This window comes from Podarcis gaigeae (genome assembly GCF_964106915.1).
Source record: "Podarcis gaigeae genome assembly, chromosome: 4".
Taxonomy (NCBI): domain Eukaryota; kingdom Metazoa; phylum Chordata; class Lepidosauria; order Squamata; family Lacertidae; genus Podarcis; species Podarcis gaigeae.
Genome location: NC_139677.1, coordinates 28,638,747 through 28,660,964, shown reverse-complemented (window position 1 = coordinate 28,660,964; position 22,218 = coordinate 28,638,747). Strand labels below are relative to the sequence as shown.

Sequence of the window (22,218 nt, the reverse complement as noted above, 5' to 3'; positions counted from 1 at the left end):
CTGGAGCCTTGGGGGAAGGTATTTTCTTCGAACAGCTGCTCTCGGTGCCACCTAGCAGACAGTTCTGGGAAACTTTTCCATTTGGTGGCCTGGAGGGCATGCGCCAGCTCCATAGGAGGAGTGCGTTTCTTTGGATCTCGCCCAATGCCTCTACCACACAACAACTGCACAGAGCTTTAGGTCCACATATATTTTTGTTCCCTGCAAGTCTGGGATTCTGGAGTTCAAGGGCTCTGGCTTAACTTTTCCAGTGCTGTAAGCTGCAAAAGTGCAGGGCTCCCTCAACCGCTCAGTTTTATCTTATTTTTCCTTCTTCCTTTTTGAGTACCAAATGCCTGAGATTACTTGGGTCTTCCTCGCCTGCTTTTTTTTTTTTAACCTTGCTTTGAATTGCTTCTACTTTCTTGTTCAGGAGCTGCAGTGCGCCTAAGAGTTTCAAAGCTCAATGCAAGGAGTTTCGGCGGTTGCTAAACACCTTGGAGTTTGTCTACACACAATTCATTGGAATTCAGTTCCACTGATTTCCATGGAGTTGCTCCCTAAATTAAGGGCACTTGGGGGTAGCAGCCTTGGCCTTACAGCTGAGAGCCCGTTTTCCCTATCTCTTAGAATCATAGAATAATAAAGTTGGGAGGGACTCCGAGGCTCATCTAATGCAGGAATATGCAGATGGTCCTTACGGGGATTGAACCTGTAACCACCACGTTCTCCGAAACCTTTCTTGATTTGCTATTATTCTATAGAAAATCAACTTTTCTGACACACGACCTTCAGAATTTATCTCTCCCTTTTTTTCAAAAAACAAAAAATACCTCCAGCAATTTTAAATCAAACCCTAACTAGCTGCTCTGCTAAACGGAGTTGTTTGGTGGGCATTTGTTCTCAAACTGCATTCATTTCAACGAGCCTAGTCAAAACCATGCAGCAGCAACCGCGGTAAGACCTGCGAAAACTTTCCTTTGTTATGCAACGAAGGTGAACGCCAGCATTGGCTCTGGTGGCCAAGTTCCCGGGTCGTCCCGATCCACAGCCCCCAAATTGGCACCCTGCACTTCAGGAAAGTTACTTGGAAGACAGCCCTGCGATTGGACCTCCTTCCACGCCGTTGAGGACCATCGACTACTAGAGGGAAGAATCTAGGGACTCCCCGCCTCCTCCCATGGTTATCCCTTGTGGCTGGAATCCTACACACATTTCCTCGGAAGTAAGACCCGGAGAACTAGATAGAACTTGCTGAGACATTACACGTACTTCTGTAAAACAATAAAAATATTTAATAAAACAAACAACAAAAACTAGATAGAACTTGCTTCTGAGTAAACCTGAGTAGACTGCACGAGTCCTAATGATCTCGGTGAAAGCGTTAATTAAACACGTGCTCAAATCGCTCCCACTAAAATCAATGGGGCTTAGAAATGCTTAATTTTGATGACATGTTAATGAGTTTTCTGCTCTCCCCCCCCACCCGCATTTACACAACAATGCTGTTTACTTGGGAGTGAGGACCACTCCGTTCAACGTGCCTTATCCCCAGGGGAAGAAGAAGAAAAAAGATATTCCCACTTCCTTGGGAGTGAGCCTCGTTGAACTCATTGGGGTTTACTTCTGAGCAGACATGCTCAGGACTTGGACATCGGAATCCAATGGCGGCGAATGTAAAGAGCGTATTGAAGTTTGGAAGTAAAAATAAAATAAAATAAAAAGATGAGCTTTTATGTTAAAGACACAAATAACCAAGCAAGGCCAAACTGCGAATTATTGCCACTTGAAACGATAGGTGCACAAAACCTTCTGTTCTCTACATGGTTCCCAGAAACTCTTCCATCCCCGACGCCTTTCTGGCAAATAAAGTTTCCATCCTGCCCCTCCCCCCGCCCGCCCGCCCCTCCCCCCGCCACCTCTTTTTGAAAGTTGGATGTTCTATTTTCGACCGTGTTGCTTCTTCCAACCATTCTCAGTGACAAGTCATGAGGATATGCAGTAATTCAGAAATTAGTGAAATTTTATTCTTGGTGGGGGCGTTGGATTAAGAGGCTGGGAGAGTGTGAAACAAGTCAACGTGTAATTGTATGATAAGGCTCTCACGAGGAATTTATTGGCCAAGTTGCTATTTCTATTCCTTCCTAATCTCGTTTAGCACATTCATTCTCTGCAATCTGTCTCCATAATCTTCTGTGACAGAATGGCAGCCAATGGAAGCATGCATGTTTGGAGAGAAGAGAAAATATGCAGAGGCGTGATAAACTGATGCTAATTATCCATATTTAGGACACCGAGTGCAGAAGATCAAGGTTTACAAATAACAAACCAGAGCCAGTGATGATGGCTTCCTAGTGTGGAATATATTGGAGGGGACAAGATAAGGGCTTCACATGCAGAAGAGATTTATTGGTCAAAGGGTTCACCTTCCACTTTTCCACTTTTATATAGCAGTAAATTATTTAGGCTAAATTCACCAGAACATTACTCTTTTATTTGGCAATGTGCCATGACTTGCTCCTTCTTTGTGTCTTTTCAATGCAAATCCTTGTAGTGTAACATCAGTTGATAAGAAACAAATAATTGAAGTAATAGGTAATTCCCTTTAAATTGTGCATATAGGACAGTGAGGTAATCATCATCTAATGGGAAAGGAGGGAGGGGGGGAAAGGGGGCTGAGTCCGAAGGATAAAGCAGATAGCTGAGAGTGAAACACCACCAAATGTCGGCTGTTCGGTGACATTGGTAGCAGCAGCAGCAACACAGGAGGAGGAGGAAGGGCATCTGGGTTGTGTATAAAAACAATTTTATGTTGCGACTTATTTCCAAATATGTCTTTTCATTTTTCTTTTTTTATATAAAAATAGCTTTCCCTCCCAAATTTCTGGAAAGAAAGGGGACACACACAAACACACGCACCACATTTAAATTAGGAAGTTAACTCCCATTTTCTCCCCCCCCCAAAAAAAAACCTCTCCCTGCAAGTCAGCTGGCTGAAATACATAATACAGGGATTCAATTTGGCAATATTTGTGCTGTATGGTTGAGAGGTTAGCAGTAGTGATCTTAGTACTTTGCGATAATTGTGTTGTACATTTTCCAAAACGCTTCAGCAACTTGAGAATAGTGTTGGCTGGCAACGGGTTCATGGGTTTGTGTGAAGTTATTTGTTTAGACACACACACACACACACACACACACACACACACAATTCATTACATTCTTATGTGATGTCACTTGATATATTTTTCTCCTCCCCACCCCCAAAAGACTTTATCTCTGTAGAATCTAGCTAGCATTTCATGCTTCAACTTGTATTTTATATTTCTATTAAAATCATTTACCACCAGCTCGACTCCAAAATCCAATTGGGAATTTATAGTGGTTAATCTGGCAACATTTGGGTAATTTAAAAAGAATTGACTGGGAGGGGGGAGAGTTCTGCACCCTTCATCCCACTGAAGTCAATGGCACAACCCCCATCAATTATATTGACTGTAGGTTTAATTCTCAACGGTGTTTTAAGAAAGTCATCTATATTTTGTTGGACATTTTTGAGGTGTGTTTCTATTTTATTAGATTGCATCAACTATTTTGTTTTGTGGGTGGAAAAAAATATTTCAGTAATAGATCTCAGTTTCTGTTTAATATCAGTGGCAGTACTAAGACAGTTTTATGGCTAATTAGACTGTTATATCCTTGAAGCCTTCACAAAGTTGCTATTTTTGCTGAGAAAAGTAAGCAAGTAACTTGTGCTGCTGGGACAAAAAAAGAAAAAAGTCAGAAAGAAAAGAAAAGTTGTGAGTATCCAAACTTAAGAGATTTGGAAGGCTCCTTTGGGGTAAATCTTACTGTGCGGAGTGATTATATTCCTTCCACAACTATTGGGAAGGTTTGGCTCATATATCTACAGCTAGAATGCTAAAACCATTTCCTTTCTTGGCAATGATGGTGCGCAGCAGTTTTATGATCACAGGCCCGTGCCTTAATTTCTTTCATTCTTCTTTTCTTTTAAAAAAAGTATCTGTTCACTTCAGTTTTCTTTTAAATGACACATTTTAATGGGCTGCCATTGTTTTGAAGGGAAGGGGAGGAAGAATATCTAAGCAAACCCCCATAAGGGACTCCTTCTAATCACTCACTACTCATCCTTGTCTCTGGCCTTGGAGTTCCTGGCTACACCATTGTCCTCAGCTTATTTTTGCTCTGGATTCTAAAACGAGCAATAATAGCACCCCAAACAATGAAACAAATGTGACTGAGCCTGTAGATTCAGGCTGCATACACCACCACATATTTAAAGCACACCTTAAGTTTTCCCCACAGAATCCCCAGAGTTTATCTCCAGAGCTACAGTTCTGTGTGCCCTTAACAAAACTACAGTCCCCAGCATTCTTTGGAAAAAGTCATGTGATTTAAATGTACAGTGTGCATGAAGCCATAGACTTCAAGTACGAACCCCTTGGAAGAACTAGATGTTTGAATGGTTTATCCTAGAGCAAGGACGGGGAATTTATGGCCCTGTGGATGTTGCTGGACTGTCTCCCATCAGCCTCAGCCAAAATGGTCAATAGTCAGTGTTGATGGCAGCTGTAGTCTAAGGACTTCTGGAGGGCCACAAATGTCACGATCAACATGTCGTCTTTCCAGTGGTGCCATTTCCAGGCAAGGAGGCACACCTACACATTCCTTGGTAGAGTTGGGTTCCTGTAATTTGAGGTGAAATAAAGTATCCTCTGGCAGTGGAAGAGGATAAAAATAATGGGGAGAAGAGGTTATTGGTTGCCTATCCCACTCCCCAAAACCCCAATTATAGAACACCTCCTGCTATCCAAAATAATGTTTGTAGCAGTATCAACTTTTGCCTCTCTTTATGCTAAGCCAGAGGTCAGCAAACTTTTTCAGCAGGGGGCCGGTCCACTGTCCCTCAGTTCTCATGGGGGGCTGGACTATATTTTGAAGAAGAAGAAAAATGAACGAATTCCTATGCCCAACAAATAACCCAGAGATTCATTTTAAATAAAAGGACACATTCTACTCATGTAAAAACATGCTGATTTCCGGACCGTCTGCCGGCAGGATTGAGAAGGCGATTGGGCTGGATCCAGGCCACGGGCCTTAGTTTGCCTACCCATGTGCTAGGCTAAACAACAGAGCAGATAAATACTCACTGGTTGCTTACTTAGCTGAGTACCACAATGGTCTCTTTCTACACAAAAGTCAAAGACCAGAAATTAACTGCAAAGGCCAACAGTAATGAGGGCCTACGCTCTGAAATATCTCCAGGTCATCAGGGCAGTGTTGGGTGGTCTATTAGGGTGAATATGACACAGCCCTGCCTGCCTTTTTTTACTTACAACCACTTAAAGTGGGGCTTTCTGCTCCACCAGTCCCAAAGCAACCCTCTGCCACTGCAACTTGGACATCTTTGGTAATACAGGAACTTTGAGAGTCATGTCCGTGGGGTATCCAGAAAGAGCACTGAAGTCCAACTTTAGAATGGGCACTCAGCGAAATGTGAATCCATCAGGGAGGACTTCCTCTCAACCCTGTGGGAGCCAGTTCCCCCTGGGTGCAGTTGGGTAGAGATGGCTGTAACTTATATAAGAAAGGCTGATCACGTCCCCATCTCTCTCTCTCTCTTACTCCCATCTTGCTCGCTTGCCATCATCATGCATCTTCTACCACTGTAAGCCTGCCTCCAGATTGCTACTGTATGTGAACTATGAGTAAACTCTGTTTTATTCTAAGAAGGCTATTATTGTTTTGAGGGGGAAATACCAGGAAAATCCAGTCTGCCCCAAGGCATCCTGGATTGCTTTATCAAAATAAAGGCTGTAACCAGCTGAATCAACAACTTCCTAATTTTGTTGCAAAAGGGGGGGGGGGACTCTTCTAAACTCACAAACGTGTGTAAGGAAGGATGATATCTAGCTAATATATCCTCTCCTCATTTCTAATAGTGTCTCTACAATGTCTCCTTATTGTAATCAGCTTCCCTTTCATCATGCCATGTAACGTGAAACCTGAAGCCAGACCTAAAAAACCCCCAAAGCGTTAAGCTTCCACCTCTGAGGTTCTGAAGCCCATGAGAATGCTTTGCTGCAGAGGCTGTTCCATTAGGGTGGTTGGGGCCACACCAACCTCAGCCGGGCCTTACCTGCTGCCTTCTTACTTACAAGCAGCCCAGGAGGTAGCAGCACCAATAATCTTTCTCCCCCTTCACTTCAGCTCCTTGCACAGCTGATCAGGGGAGCAGATAGGGACCAAACTAGAATGAGCTGGCTAGAGACCTGCCATTGGCTCTGACTCTGCCTATGTTTGCTCTTCTTTCCTCCTGGAGCTCTGGAATAATGTGATAAAACTATTGTGCTCGTTTTTGACTTGCATGAGGGTGAAAGACTTAAAGAGATGCCAAAGGCACTGAACAACCAAGGTATTCATCACCTGATAATTGCAGGGTGACCTGCTAAATAACGAGGCTACATACATTTTCATCCAGATCAATAATCTAGTTATGTCTTAATACAAGGAAGAATATCCATTGTTAGTTATATTCAATGTAGACCAGCTGAAATAAACAGACTTACTAAGTCTATGGATTTCAGTGGGTCTATTCTGGGTATAACTTATTTGGGCTATCACCCAATGACCCAAGCCTAATTAGCACCATAGTATTGTTAAGGAAGGTAGGAGAGGATATATTGTTTTGCTATTATCCCTCCTCACTCGCGCCAGTGAGTAAACAGCAGAGCACATTCCCTTTGCAACTTATTGGAAGCAAGTTGATGATTTGTTAGAATCCTTTAATTAAGCAATCCAGTCTGGATTGTCCCTTGTCACTTTCCCCTTTATTTCCCTCTTAAAATAATAATAACACAACACAGTTTTCTTTAAAAGTAATAATAAAGTTTTGCTCACATTCAGTTCACAGTAGTAATCCGAAGGCAGGCTTTATTTGTGGTTACAGTGAAAAGAAGTCTGAGCTACATCTCAGACTTTCTGCTTATGGGCTCCATCCTATGTGTAGGTTGAGCCATGCACATGCTAAGAGCCAGGAGAGCGAGAGTCCAAGAGTAAGAGATGGTTGCATGGCCAGTCCTTTTATCTGGTCAGCTAGGGTCATGCCCATCTACCTGATCACACACAGGAAGAGGAAGCTCCAGAGCAGCTATGACAGGAAGTCCTCCCTGTCTAGAGCCACATTTCCCTGTGTGTCCATTCTAGGCAGCAGGAAAATGTTGTTCTTGACTGCTCTAGTAATAATACATCCCACAAGTATATATCATATTTATATTGAGCCATAAATAATACATTTTTTAAATATTTGTTCTTGTGATCTTTATATCTTTATATATTTATTTTTATTTAAATTCATATACTGCCCTTCATCTGTAGATCTCAGGACAGTTCACAACATAAAAATACAAGATTAAAAAAATAAAATAAAAATAAGAACAAAATCAAACTAATAACTCCCCCTTCCCCTTTTTAAAAGGTATTGGATATCAATCAGCCCAAGCCCTTGTTAAAGAGGAGCATTTTTGCCTAGTGCCTAAAGGTGTATAATAAAGGCAAAGACTAAGCTCCCTTGGGAGAGCATTCCACAAACAGGGAGCCACAACAGTAAAGGCTCCTTCTACTGTTGCTGCCCTCCAGACCTCTCATGGAGGAGACACACGAAGGTCCTCAAAGGATGATCTGAAGATCCAGATAGATTCATATTGAGAGAGGCGGTCCTTGAGGTATTGCAGTCCATTTAAGCCTTTATAGGTCAAAACCAACACTTTGAATTGGGTGGTGCATCTTTCTTTGGCATAACGAATAGGATTTGTTGCAACCAGAACTGTAGAGTTTTAAGGGACCATGAGGGTCATCTAGGCTACTGGTCAAACAGGTGCTGAATAACTAACTTTATTTCCTCATAATTTATTAGAAGCTCCTAATTTTACAGATTGTTAGGCATAGTCAAACAGTTTGGTCAGTGGATTCAAAAGGGATTAGCTTTGGTTAAAGAGGGAGGAAAGTTGTGAGGACCATGCTCAGCTTATGGGCATGATGCTTTCCAAGTATGTGGTTGCGTATGGGCCTCTAGCGAACGATCCATCCCTTTGTATAACCTACTTACCAGGAGTCTCCCGACTCTCCACACTACTTATTTACAAGGGTCAAGCAGCATGCAAACAACTTTCAGATCACCTCAGATACTTTGCTTCTCAAACTCACACCCAGCAGCCAGTCACAAAGGGTGCATGTTCACCTTGCAATATGTCTCCCATCTGAATGTAAAAACTGCTTCTACTGAAACACATTATAAAGTTTGAGAAGATATAAAGTTGAACCTTGGTTTTTGAACAGCTTAGTTCTTGAACGTTTTGGCTCTTGAATATCGCAAACCTGGAAGTGAGTGTTCTGGTTTGTGAACTATTTTTGAAAGCCAAACGTCTGACGAGGCTTCCACGGCTTCTGAGTTTCCTGCAGCCAATCAGAAGCCGCACTTTGGTTTTCTAACGTTTCGGAAGTCGAACAGACTTCCAATGTACGACTGTAGCGAGGTAAGAAGTGGTTCCTTTTGGGTTAGCTGATGCACACATGTAAATCATCACTTGGTGCTACCATAGAATTAAGGATATGCACTGCATGTATGCAAGGGACACGGGTGGCGCTGTGGTCTAAACCACTGAGCCTCTTGGGCTTGCCGATCAGAAGGTCGGTGGTTCGAATCCCCGCGACGGGGTGAGCTCCCATTGCTCGGTCCTTCTCCTGCCAACCTAGCAGTTCAAAAGCACGTCAAAGTGCAAGTAGATAAATAGGTACCGCTCCAGTGGGACGGTAAACGGTGTTTCCGTGCACTGCTCTGGTTCACCGGAAGCGGCTTAGTCATGCTGGCCACATGACCCAGAAGCTGTACGCTGCCTCCCTCAGCCAGTAAAGCAAGATGAGCGCCGCAACCCCAGAGTCGTTCATGACTGGACCTAACGGTCAGGGGTCCCTTTACCTTTACCTTCCTGCATGTATATGTGGCAAACCCCAGCTTCCCCTTTTAGCACCCCAAAATTATTTAGTGGGACTGACTTCCCAGCAGTTTATCAGCTAGGTAAAATCACCAGGAGAGCATATATTAAACCATTTCCCATTAGACGCTTCTGATTGGAAGCTGCAACTTAGGTTCTGCCATGTACTGTGCAATCTGGGGCAGAAGGACACATTCCAAGCTCTGTTGACAACATCCCTGTTAAACTGCACTGTTGTTAGCTTGAATCATATGCCCGTCTTTTTGGGTCTCAAAGCACCAAGCTTAAATGTTTTGTCAGAAATGCTGGGAATTGCAGAAAGTGACAGGGATTTTGCCTTACAGCCGTTCTGTGGCTTGGAGCAGCTGGATTAGAACAAGGAACTATTTTGCCTCTTAACTATTGACAGCAGTAATCTACCCAGGGAATGATCCCCATGACATACCTTTGTGCAGCCTTCCTTTAGCAGAGGTTTCTTGATCCAACTTCCAGACTGAAATATTATTTACCACAAAAAAAAAATAAGAATTAAAAAAAAATTGGCACTGGCTTTTCGAAGCAACAGTCTCCAAATTACTCTTTGGTATCTCTCACGGCAGACATTCTTTCCAAATCCCTTATATTCCAGTTGTATTTACCTAAGCTAATGAGATATCCCTGGTACAGCACAGTAATTACTCACCTGTGGCTTTGGCATGACACCAAACAACCTCCTCCCCTTCCCAGTGTTTTGGGGGGGATAGAAAAACTGACTCTCCCTCTCCATGGTTTCAAGGCCTGCTTGGACTCACTTTCCCCCTCCTTCCCTCAGAAAGGGATTTATCCTGGGGCTGTGTGGATTTGGATAAGGAAAGGAGAGGGACTTAACAGCTCTTCCAGGCTGCTTTACCCTGCTTTCTGGGAGATGTTTTCCTGCAATTTAGGCAATGTGCCCCTTCCCACCCATACTTTGTCCATTCAGCTGCCTTCCATAGCATTTTAATTTCGTGACTGCATTGGTCAGCAGTTAAATGGAGGTGCAGAATATCAATGTTAGTGGCGTTGTTGAAGCCAATAAATTTGCTCAGAGCTGCATGTTTGCCTCCTTTTACTGCTGTGGTGACTGCAGTATCACATATTGGCCTGAATTCATTAAACTGTTTTCACCAGATTGACTCCCCACACATGCATGTTCATTGATAGTGATTCTCAACTAAAGGGGTGAATCACCTCCATTGAAAGAAAACATGGCTGGAGATAATTTTTAGTTATACAGAAGCTCTGTTTGCAGGGGAGAAGGGAAGTTAATTCTGCGATGGCTCATTCACACATGTGGCTCATTCACACATGCAAGATCGTTTCATGTTGGAATCATCTGGTGTCAAAGAGGCAACTGTAAAAATCTGTCATCCTTTGATGAATCATCCTTGCCTTCAGTATCCTCAGGCAAATGTCCCTTAGCCAATGGTGACTGATGCTAGCAACTTGGACAAGTAAACTCATTTCACCTAGAAGGCCATTCTTTCTCCCACTGACCTCCAAAACGTATCTACCCAGCTGTGCCCAGAAATCCTTTAAATGTGTACCAAGTACAGGTACTTGGAACCAAAGCCTGGTCTACAACTGCTTTAGAATGAAGTGGGAATGAGGTGGCAAAATCCTGAAGTGGTAGAATAGATTGTGCCACTTTATACTATAGAATCTTAGAGTTGTGGTGTTGGAAGGAACCACAAAGGTCAGCTACCACACAGCCCCCTGCCACACAGGAATCGCAATCAAAGCATCCATAACAGATGGCCAGCCAACTTCTGCTTAAAAACCTCCAAAGAAGGAGAGTCCACCACCTTCTGAGAGAGTCTGTTCCACTATTGAACAGCTCTTACCGTCAGAATGTTCTTCCTAATGTTTAGTTGCTCTATCTTCCATGTGATCACCCTTAAGATATTTGAAGATGGCTATCATATCTTTAAGGCTAAACATGCCCATCTCCCTCAACCACTGCTCATAAGTCTCCCCCCAAACCCCCCTTTTATTCTCTCTGTTGCCCTTCTTGGCACATGTTCCAGCTTGTCAATATCCTTCTGAAATTGTGGTGCCCAGAACTAGACACAATACTCCAGGTGTGATCTGACCAAGGCAGAATAGAGTGGTACTATTTCTTCCCTTCTACACTTCTGTTGTTATAGGCTAGGGATGGGTGTCACATATTTGAATATTCTGCTATGTGAAACGCAAAACCAACCCCCTGTACGTTGAAAACTAGCACAGCAGAGACAGGGCTTTCTCCCTAATCTGCTAGTTTCAGTAACTTGTTTTATGTAGGGGGAGCTTTAAAGAGAGCCAGTCCCATTCATTGTCTGAAGTACTAGATTCTACTCTGGCATAGCATCTCATTCTGCTTCCTCTGCAGATTACACTTCCATTGCACTCTTTTCAATTCAACACCACTGTTTGTTTGTTCCCATTTTCCTTCATCATGCTGGCTCTTAACTCTCACTTGTAAAGTCCAGGAAGTGGCATAGAATATTAAAACTTCTGTACTATAACAGGATGGGGTGAGGGCCTTCTCAGTGGTGACACCCCTCTCATGGAATCGTCTCCCCAAAGAGACTTACTCTCCTCCATATTGTATTTTTGCAGCCTTTTAGCCACTCAGGCCTTTTAAATAACCTGTGATATTAACATCTGGGTTCTCAATATTTCGTTGGTGCTTTCTTGTTTATTTCTGCTGCTAACAGGTTTCATTTTTAATCCTCTACTGGAAAAGGAAAGGCTTTGGTTGGTTTGTTCTTATGCTGCATTTTTTGTTTTGTTTTATATGCAGTACTTGCGTTTTCATATTGTATTTCTGTTCTTTTATTTCTAGTCAGCCACCTAGAGAAGTGTGTTATTGGCAGCCTATTCATAGATAGTAAATAAATAAATATTGTAGCGCCCACCATAAATCATGATTTGCCATCCTTGGAAGAGAAGATGACTGCAATAGGAAGAGGGAATTTCCTCACTTCCTCAGCCTAGTCCCCCCCCCAAAAAAACCCCGGTACTTGAGAATTTAATTTTGCCTGCAGGACCATCATTACCCTCTCAGATGGTGTTCATTTAAGCAGAGACCTACAAGGTTTGTGTAGAGAGTCAGCCTGCCATCCAGAGCAACAGATTATTGAAAAATATGCCAGTTGGAGGCATCAAAAAGTGGAATTACTATGAACGGATTCCATCTGAAATGGTCTCTGGCTCCCCTTATGTAATAACAAAAGTAGCCTTTAAGGTGCCACCTGACCCTTTACTACTAAGCTAGAGGACATACATTTAAAAAAAAACCCAAAACCCACCCAACTTACACTTTTATCTACGCTTCCTCAGGAAAAAAAATTATTTGTGACATCTTAGTTCTAGCTTCGTAATCACTGGTTTTAGGAACGCATGTGAAGGGAGGGGACACCCACCATTTTACAACACTTTCCCCACCCGGACTGCCTGAAGGCAAATGGTGGGCTCAAGAGCGTAAAAAGGGTTAATTTAACTACGCTCGGGGTTGCATAAGCCTGAAGGGGAAAAAAGTGTCAGAGAAACAAGGGCCGGCAGTGGCACTTTCTTACACTTTCTTGCCGGCACTGCGCGTCCTGCAAGGTGGCAAGAACAGCGAAGGCGCGCTTTGCCGCTAGAAAAGCGCAGGAAGGCCTGAGAGGTCTTCTTTGCGCACCCTTTTGGCGCGAGAAAAGTCTCCGCAAACACTGTCCCTTCCCCGGGGATGCCTGCCCAAATGACACGAGGCAGACAGAGGTCAGGACTGGCGAGTTTGTCAGAAGATTCCACCCAGGCTTCAGCAGCCTCTGTTAGACTTTTTGGCCTTGTTTGATCCAGCGATTTGGACTCTCTTTGGAGCCTTCTCGTGTGCCCAGACAAGAGATCCCCGCTGGCCTCCCCCAAGAGAACCACACTGGTTATTCGCCGCAAATGGCAAGGAAACCAGGGACGTAGCCAGGGGGGTGCAAGGGGGAAGGTCCCCCCCCCAAAAAAGGCCAAGTAAACAAATAAAAATAACTAACTAACCAATTCCGTCGCGGATAGCTCGGCTCTAACCCCCCTCCGACAAAAGTCCTCCCCCCACCCCAAAAAATCCTGGCTAAGCCCCTAAGGGGAACTGTTTCGTTTCTGGAAATGTCTCCCCCGCCGACACACGCACTCCAGATTTCCTGTCTTATTGAAATAGGGGGCCTAGGACTAGCAGAACATAAAAGAGATAAAAATTTATATATGGGGGGAAGGTAGGTTATTACTTGCCAAAGACCACCCTTCAATTATAGAAACTTCCCAAAGTCTCTGATATGTTTTTGTCCTCGCCCTATTATTATTATTATTATTATTATTATTATTATTATTATTATTATTATTATGTCTCTACTGATGTCTCTTTCTAGAGAGTGATATCATTATATGCGGGACATTCGTGTCGATGTGTTTTACATTCTAGGGCGAGAGGTGCAAGATCTTGACGGCCGTGTGGCCTTCGAGGGATAACTATTAATGGGCGCAGCCTCCTTGCTGAAGAATGACCCAAGCACAGCTGAATCAGAGATGGCAGGCTGTGTCGGGGGCAGGGGTGGGGATACAGTGCCCCCCTAGGTGTCGTTGGTCCCACGACCAATTCGGGGGGGGGGGGAGTAGTCCAACAATCTGGAGGGCTACAGGTTTCCCAACCTGGTCTGTGGGGTCTGATGAGAGGAGAAGCCTGTTTCTCACTTGCAAGCCACCCTTGAGGCATAGCACGTGTGAACTCGCGCTCAGCCTCGTCGTGCTTGGAAGAGGGGAAACGTGTCTTGAATTCCCTGCTCGGCCATGTCTCTCCCTCCCTCGGCTCTCGGGGTCAGGCGAAAGAGAAAGCTTGGAAAGGGCCACAGAAATTAGCTCTGCGTGAATAAGATTGGTGCCGCCACTCCAAGTGCAGGGCTCCCAAGCACCAGCCGCCTCCATGCCACATCCAGGCAGGGCAGCAGCCCAAACGCCTGCGCCTCTTTCTCGCCAGGGCATGGCGTCTCCTCCCGGTGGAGCGAGCCCGCCAGAGAGCCGGCCTGGGTCTTCCTGGCTCAGTCCCCTGGCGAGCGCAGCAGGGCGCTCGGGTTTCACTTGTTGCCGGGCAGGCCGCTGGCAGCAGCGGGAGCCATCAGCGCTTCTCCTGCCGGGTGATTGTAAATAGGTTTGACTAGCCGCTGATCCCGGGGTCAGGGCTCTCTTCCTCGCTTAATCCCGCGCTCTCCAAACACACTCTGGCCTCTCCCTTCCCCTCCCCGCGCAGGACTCCCCTCTCCTATTCGCTCCGCTTCCCTCCACTTGGACGGCCTCCATCCCCACCCGCTCCTGTGACACCCAAGGGAAGGAGCTCCGCGCCACCAGCTTCAGGGGCGCCGTCCAGCCACGGGGAGCTCCTCCTCACCACTCCCGAGGAGAAAGGCCTGGTTTCTGCAGGTCCTCTGGAGAAAACGAGGGGTCCCTAAAGAAAACAAAAAACCACCTTCATCTTTACAGGGTGACTAAACCACACTAAAGCATGTACCCCGGGTGGGGAGGTGCAAGGCAGAAAGGAGTAACTAAAGAGGAACGGAGGAGAACCGTCCAGGACAAAAGCGAGGAGGGCGAAAGTGGAATACTTGGGTGTGTGGTTCTGGTTCCAGAAGCAACGCGCCCGTGTGTGTGTGTGTGTGTGTGTGTGTGAGAGAGAGAGAGAGAGAGAGAGAGAGAGAGAGAGAGAGAGAGAGAAAGAACTTAAAGACCTAAATGAGGAAAAGGAGGAAGAGCCATAAGGACCCTCTGGAAACCGAGGAGAAAATGAATGCAAGTGAGAAGCGCTTAAATCGACGTGAACTGCTGCCTAGATCACAGCGTTAAAGATGCTCGGCTTCCAGCAAAAGTTAATTGCTGTTACAGTGCCATTGAAAGCCATAGCTTCAGGTCCTTTAGTTTCCGGGGGATTCTCTCGAAACTAACTGTTGCTGTATGATCAGCAATCGGGTCCTTCCCCCTCCCCCTGCGCCCCTTGTGCCCAAGTCCCAACGCCTGAGCTCACACCTGCGCCCATCCGGCCAGACCTCCGGGACGCGCGAAACCGATTATCCCTAGAAGGGTAAAATTGAAATGCCGACGGCGGGGAATGGAGGAAGGGGAAGCACTGCGTTAAAGGGGAGGAAAATCCCAGTCCAGGAAGTCCAGGATGGCTAGATAAACAGGGATGGTTCTCTGGAGGGAAAGGGAAAGGCCTGCTTCTCCAGTGAAGGGGCGAAGTCCAGCTCGAAATCCCTAAAACGAACTTATTGGCGCGGCTTACAAGTCAGTCCCTATCTGGCTCTTGCCGGGGTAAAAAGAGAAGCAAGAGGAGGGAGATCTCACTGCGCCATAAGCTGAGTTTCTTTTTCCCCAGAGGCGCCTGCTTTCCCGAGCAGGTGCTGGTGGGGCAGAAGTGACTGGAACATAACAAACTCCCAGAGCCTAAGCGGTGAGCAAGAAAGAAAGAGGCGATGGAAGAAAGAATTAGGCGTAGGGTGAAGTGGGGGACACTCTGGGAGGAAGAGTAAAATAGAAGTGCCTCCTAGGCTCATCAGTTAAAGCGAAATGGGGCTTGGCGCGTAATAAAACAAAATAGCGCTTATATAAGGTAAACCGATTTCTCCCACTAAATCACGCCACGCCGGGGAATCCTGGTGTCACACGACGCCAGCTTCCTTCCGACGCCTTTTCTGGACTCTTGAGCTCCCACTTATCTGGACTCTGAGCAACTCCGTGGGCCGCCTTGCCCCTGGCGGAGGGTATGGCAATGGGGAGCGAGAGACAACTGGCACTGCGCGCAGAATTCAGCCCCCTCTCCTTCCTCCTCTTGTTCTTCTTCTCAGGGGCCCGATGCGGCTTGGCGAGAGAGCTGGGAAAGGGCAGATCGGTTGCCACCAGCCCCCGCCATCTCCCCAAACTGCTCCCCCAACCGCAACGGCGTCCCCTGGGGGCCCATTGTGCGAGCGTGGCGGCCCGCGAGGCCTTGGGGCCGGCCCTTCACGCTTCTCTGAGCAGATCTCGGAGTGTTCCCGCCTCCCACTTGGCCAAGATAAGATCTGAAGGGGCCAGGGAGGGCCCAGGATGCGCAGTGGTCCATGGCCTTGCTGGACCTCCTCCTCCTCTGCTGGGGGGAAGGGATGCTTGAAAGTAGACTTGATGCTTGTTTTGGGGAGAGGTGTTGCCAGTTCTAAGCACTCGGCGGAAACAGAGTTGCCCACCCGCAGCCAGCGCAAATCAGCAGGTCAATGCCGAACGTTTTGTGATTTAAGTTCTGGGTTTGGGTGTTGCTTTGGCTTTTCCCAAAACCCTGGAGGGAGAGGGTGCAAAGGCTAGATGTAGGGATACTAAGCGGCCGGCCAGCAGCTCCCTCAAGCCCTCCATTCCCCATCCTGTGCTTCGCTCTGTATACACTTTGCTAAGTGTATCTGGAATGACCTCCAAGCAGTATTGAAAACGGTGCGTTCAGTATAAATGAAATCTTCCATACACCAGAAGCAGATCCGACGATCAAATCAGAGGGCGAACAATTCTCTATCTCAAAATGAAAAATAAAGCATTTAAATCAGGAAATCGTTTAAAACTTTATGTAGTTTTGCATATTAAATTATTCAGGCATGTGGCTTCCCAGGAGGTCTAATGATTTCTTCTTAAAAATAAAATAAAATTAAAACCCTTACATTTAAACTGGTTGCGTTGTGGTTTTTTGAACAAGGTTTTATGAAGGTTATTATTTGACCTGCTTCTCCGCGGAAAGAAAAAACAACAAAGCAAATACATGCACATAAGAATAACAAAAGCACCGAACAAAGTCAACTAAATGAGGATAATAATCATTCTGATTCTGGGTTATGGAGTGAGGCGCAATCTAACCAAAGACATTGATTTGATTGAGAGAGTTAAGCACACGTTTAAATCTTCACCACTTAAACCAGTGAACATATAACGCATTTTAACTTCGCCTAGACTGTGTTGCTAATTATTATAATAATAAGAATAATAGTAAATTTTGAAAAGTTTTGTTGCAGTTCATTTGAACGTGCGTGTTAGTTAATGGTAGCGCTGTAGGCAATAGGACACCGAGGGTTACGGGGCAAGCAAAATGACTTTAAGAACTCCTCTCCCCAAACACAACAGAGAATGTGAAGTCCTTTTGGTACTCCTTCTGCCTCTTTCTCTCTCTCCCCCTCCCCCGCCCCCTTCCTTCCAGAAAAGTTGTTGGCGCTATTTGCATGCAAAGAGAAGCGCAGATAGCTTTCACAAATACCTGATGGTTTATTACATTTCCAAAAATCAGACCTCTGTGTGTGACAACAGCCAGTTAAATGAGTGGTAACTGGAAACCAGAAAGGATTATTCACATTTCATATATATGTATAGAAATTTGGATTGGCACACACACCTCGCCAACATCTGTGGGCGCATGTGCATTGAAGAAACGGGTATGGTTTTTCACCGATGCCCGGTTGCTGGTATTTTCCTTTGTGACAAACCCCTTATTAAAGATTGAGCGGGAGAGGGAGAAAAATGCACAAGTCCAACATCGATTGGATTGCTGTAAAAGGGCAGGATCTGATATAAGCAAACCACACACTCGCCCAAAGAGCATGGCAAGGGTTCCCATCCAGCTTTCAGACGCCGGTCTGCAGAGCGAGGGAGTCAGGAAAAGAGGGCCTAGCAAAATATCAAAAGGGGTGAAAGGAAGGCTAAGAATAAGTTGTATTACAGAGACCAACAGGGTTATTTGGGAACGAAGGTTGGCGACCACTTCCAAGGATGAGTAATTCGAACGAATATGGAAGGCTGAGAATGGGGAAGTTAATCCCCATAAACCATTTCTAGCAGAGACCGAATAGCCCAGCCTACAGGCCTTAACAGATCACTTCGATAAAAGATCCATTGAAACCAAAGGAGCTTACTTCCAGGTAATGTGTTTGGAGCATGTAAGGAGCAGTGCCTGCCATCTGCGTGTGGTTTTACTCTGGAGTAACCTGGAGTACGCCCAAGGACTTCAAAGAAAACCAACGGTGGCTGCTCCGGGGCAAGTTTTTTTCGGGAGCTGCAGCCAACTGATATACATAAATGAACACAGGGAGCCAATTACTCATTTGCTTTGCTCTAAGCTTTGTTTCCGCTCTGGACTTCACAGAGTCCTCTCTCCCCCAACCCTCCCCCCCCCGCCTTCGTTCAATAGCCATAAATAAAAAAGCTGAAACAATAATTGTAAAATGTAGCCTGAACTGTGTCTTTACTGTTATATCAAGTTTAATATCGACTTCCCACTTTAGAATCAGGCAACGGAGAAAGTCACTTTAAATCAAATTTCTATGCAATTAAACAACATTAGGATATCCGTACAAACAAATGCATCATTTTAGTGTAACAGCATTCACGGTTCAAACAAGGTTCCTTGGTATTTCGAAGAAGAGAAGACAGTGCTGGGACAAGAGATAGACTCCCCACCCCACCCCACCCGCCCAAAATTGTGGCTTTGTTCAGAAACAGTTTTTGGTAGTTTTTATGTCTAATCAGTATTCAGCATCATAATTGTATCTAGTCTAAACATGGTGAGTCCGGTAATGTTGGAGTTATATCTAGCCTTAGGGCCAAGAAGGGGGGAGAGAACCGTCCAAACCTATTTAAAACCGCTTCACTAACTTAAGACAGAAAACTTAGTACTGTAAGCTAGATGTTTCAATAAGCCAGTGCCAGAAATAAACAAAATAAACAAGGAATGCTATGGAAAGTATTTTAATCGGTCGCCTTCCTTAACAATACTCAACAGATATTAAAATAATATCCAAAAACTACACCATTAAAAAAAAACTTTCTCCCCCTTTTTGTTGTTGTTCGCGATCACAGAAACTGTGAAAAGTCTAAACCCAAATAGGGATTTGTGTGGTTGCTGATCTTATTATATTTCACGTTATATTTATACATATAGTCAATTTCCAATCTCTAGCTTTTAAGGCATGCCATGAATTAGTACATTTTGGATTTACTGGTTGCACTTTCACTTTGAAATTGATATAACTCAGAATCGAACGCATCTTTAGAGTTTTATTTGTTTTCCTTTTTTAGCGGAAACGCCTTTTTAGTAAACTATATACACATTTATGAATTCCCTTGTAACGCCTAAAATTAATTAAAATTATTCCACAATGCATTTACAAGAAGAAGAAAAAAATACAAAAAATAGTTAACAAAAGAAAAAAAAAGCAGACGTAATAAACATTTACAAAATCCAGAATATTGTTGCTGGTTGCAAAAAATAAAAATGTTTTTATAAATAAACAAAATAAGAAAAAATAAAGAACCCCGCTTCGTAAGAACTACAAAAAGAAGAAGAGTTTAAGCGTGGTTTTGGATTTGCATCCCTTGGTACTGTGTTATAAACGAGAACAGTTCTCCCCAACATCTTTGCTTTCCTTAGGCAATAAAAAATCTTCACAAGAAGCGGCTCAAAGAGTGACCAGTTAGTGCTTCTGTGTGGCAGAAAAGTTGGCCTCGCCTAGATCTTTGAATAATTAACAATTATAGTTCTGTCTGTCTGTCTTTTTTGCCCTCCCCCCGCTTTAGCAAATATAAACGCATTGTGGCTCCTGGGTGAATGATAAATACTGTACAAAAAAAAAATGTCAGTTAAAACACAGACGGTTTGTCTAAAACCCAACAACAACAGAAGGAAAATATAACAACCCAACTCCCCCCCGCCAACCCCCAGTTTCAGAAACTAGTCCTTAGGGTAGAGAGGGAGGGACTGGGGGGGCAGCATTAGAGCAATCTGTTACCTTCTCTCTTCATTATCCTCACCATTAGGAATATTTGTTATTATAATTATTATGATTCTTATTACAACGTCATCAAAACATCTCCTCTCTCTTTCTTGTTGTTCTGTACAAAAGGAAGGGGGCGGCGGGGGGTGGGTCTGGGAAGATGGGCAGCAGTGGCGAGGGGGACGAGGGGGCTCCCAGGAGAGAGAGCGCGACACCCTCCACTGCGCCCCCGCGCCCCTTGGCTGGTTCGTCCGTCCGTCCGTGCGCCCTTCCTCCCCTCGGCTCAGATGTGCGTCAAGGGCACCGTGCCGTTGACCCCCGTGCTGGCGCTCTGATAGTGCTGTGGCAAGGAGTGCAGGCGGCTCTGGGCAGCGGCGGCCGCCGCCGCGGCTGCCGCCGCCGCCGCCGGGTCCCCTCCTTCTCCGCCGGGCAAGTACATACTGATCATCTCTCGCAGGTCCCCAGGGCACGGGGCCCGCGAGTGCGCCGAGGTGACGGGCGGGCTGACGCTGGGCTCGGACTTGACCAGGGAGCCGAGCGCGCCCAGCGCCCCGGACGAGGCGGCCGCCGCTGCCGCGGCTGCAGCCGCCGCAGCCGCCGCCGAGTTCTGGTGGGGTTGCGCGCCGTAGGAGATGCCCCCGTAGGCCGACGGCGAGGCGCTCATGTAGCCCTGCGAGTTGGAGATGGGGCTGTACTGGAGGGCGCCCATGTCGTAGCGGTGCATGGGCTGCGGATTGTGCGGGTGCGGGTGGTGCGCGTGGGCGTGCGGGTGGGCGCCGCTGCCCGGGTGTTGGCTGTAGGCGAGCTGCGCCTCCTGCATCATCGCCGCCGCAGCCGCAGCCGCAGCCACCGAGCCCGGGTACGCTCCGTTGGCCCAGCCGTTCATGTGCGGGTAGCCCCCGCCGCCGCCTCCGCCGCCACCGCCTCCCCCGCCGCCGGGGCCGCCTCCGCCGGGGCTCTCCAAGCGCTGGCCCACGCCGGCCGGGCTCACGCCGACGCCCATGGCTACCGGAGGGCCTCCGCCGGGGCCGCCGGCGCCCAGCAGCCCTCCGGCCAGCGAGTACTTGTCCTTCTTGAGCAGAGTCTTGGTTTTCCTCCTGGGCCGGTATTTATAATCCGGGTGCTCCTTCATGTGCAGCGCCCGCAGCCTCTTGGCCTCGTCGATGAAGGGTCTCTTCTCGGCCTCCGACATGACTTTCCACTCGGCGCCCAGGCGCTTGGAGATCTCCGAGTTGTGCATCTTGGGGTTTTCCTGGGCCATCTTCCGGCGCTGGCCCCGAGACCAAACCATGAAGGCGTTCATGGGCCTCTTGACCCGGTCTTGGTTAGCCTTGGGGCCCCCGCCGCCGCCTCCTCCTCCACCTCCTCCTCCTCCCCCGGCTCCGGTTTGGCCCGAGAGGTTGGTGGTGACCTGGGCTCCGCCGGGGGAGTGCATGTCCGTCTCCATCATCATGCTATACATTCGCGCAGCTTTCGGGGGCCACCAGGCTCCACAGCGTCAAAACATAGAGCGCAGGAAGGCGAAGAAGCGGCGCGCCGAGGAGAGCGCACGAGCGGGAACCGACCAGGAGGACGAGTCCGGGCGGGAAAGAGGAGGTGCCGAGGAGAAGTAAATTATATAAGAGTTCACCGCGACGGTCGAGAGTGAGGAGGGGTGGTGGTGGTGCTGGGGTTGGGTGGGGGAGAAAGTTGTTTTCTTCTTGCGCTCAGAGAGGAAAGCGCGAAAGCGCGCGCGCGGGAATCTCCTCGGGCGGGCAAAACTTTCTCCCTCTCCAAGAGTGTTGCGCTGCGGTTTCTCGTCCAGCTGGATTCAAAAGCGGCTCAAACAGGTGCCGGGCGGAGGCTCGGGGGGAAGAAGCGGAAGACGGCGCCGGCGAAGAAAGTCTGGCCGATCCACTTTGGCGAGGAGATGGCGGGGAAGTGCGCGCCCGGGCTCTCTCGTCGCTCTCCTGCGTCCTCGGCTCAGCACACGCGCGCCTCTCTCCCTCTCCCGCACACACACACGCGCACACGCAGGCAGCCGCGCTCCCCTCCTTCTCGCGGCGGCTGAAGTGATCTAATGCGCGCGCCCCCCCTCTCTCCGCTAACTTCCACAGCGAAAGAGAGAGAGAGAGAGTTAGTTGAGGGAGGGAGCGTGTGTGACTCGCATCCGCTGGTCCCAAGTGAACAGAGGCGAAGAGACAGGAAATCCCCCTCCCCCTCTGCCGCCTCCACCACGCGTAAAAAAAAAAAGCGGGAGGGGGGGAATAAAAGAAAGGAGTAATTAAATCACAAGAAAAAGAGGGAGGAGGAGGGGGGAGTGAGGGAAAAAGGAAGAAAATAGTAAGGACGCGCGGGAGGGGTGCGAGAGCGAGGGGAGGGGGAAGCCAAGAGCTCCCAGGCAGGCAGCAGAACTTGCACAGTAATTTGTTCTCTGTGGTTTCCCTCCTCTA

General features: G+C 46.9%; 1 protein-coding gene and 2 long non-coding RNA genes across 9 annotated transcripts in view; 1 reads left to right on the top strand and 2 right to left on the bottom strand.

The window, feature by feature from the left end:
* Positions 1-22,218, top strand: part of LOC310842998 — a 346,703-nt gene that overhangs the window by 139,933 nt on the left and 184,552 nt on the right. The gene's annotated exons all lie outside the window — the stretch shown is intronic.
* Positions 1-22,218, bottom strand: part of LOC310843001 — a 49,190-nt gene that overhangs the window by 12,592 nt on the left and 14,380 nt on the right. The window contains exon 2 of one of the 2 annotated variants that reach the window (XR_014563438.1): positions 9,439-9,486. The exons of the other annotated variant lie outside the window; for it this stretch is intronic. This is a non-coding gene — a long non-coding RNA (uncharacterized lncRNA). The remainder of the gene's footprint in view (positions 1-9,438; positions 9,487-22,218) is intronic. 2 annotated transcript variants of the gene reach the window in all.
* SOX1 (SRY-box transcription factor 1) lies at positions 18,746-22,211 on the bottom strand. The gene has a single exon (XM_083735332.1). It carries the CDS (start codon positions 21,246-21,248, stop codon positions 20,070-20,072), a length of 1,179 nt encoding a protein of 392 aa, XP_083591458.1. The 5' UTR covers positions 21,249-22,211; the 3' UTR covers positions 18,746-20,069.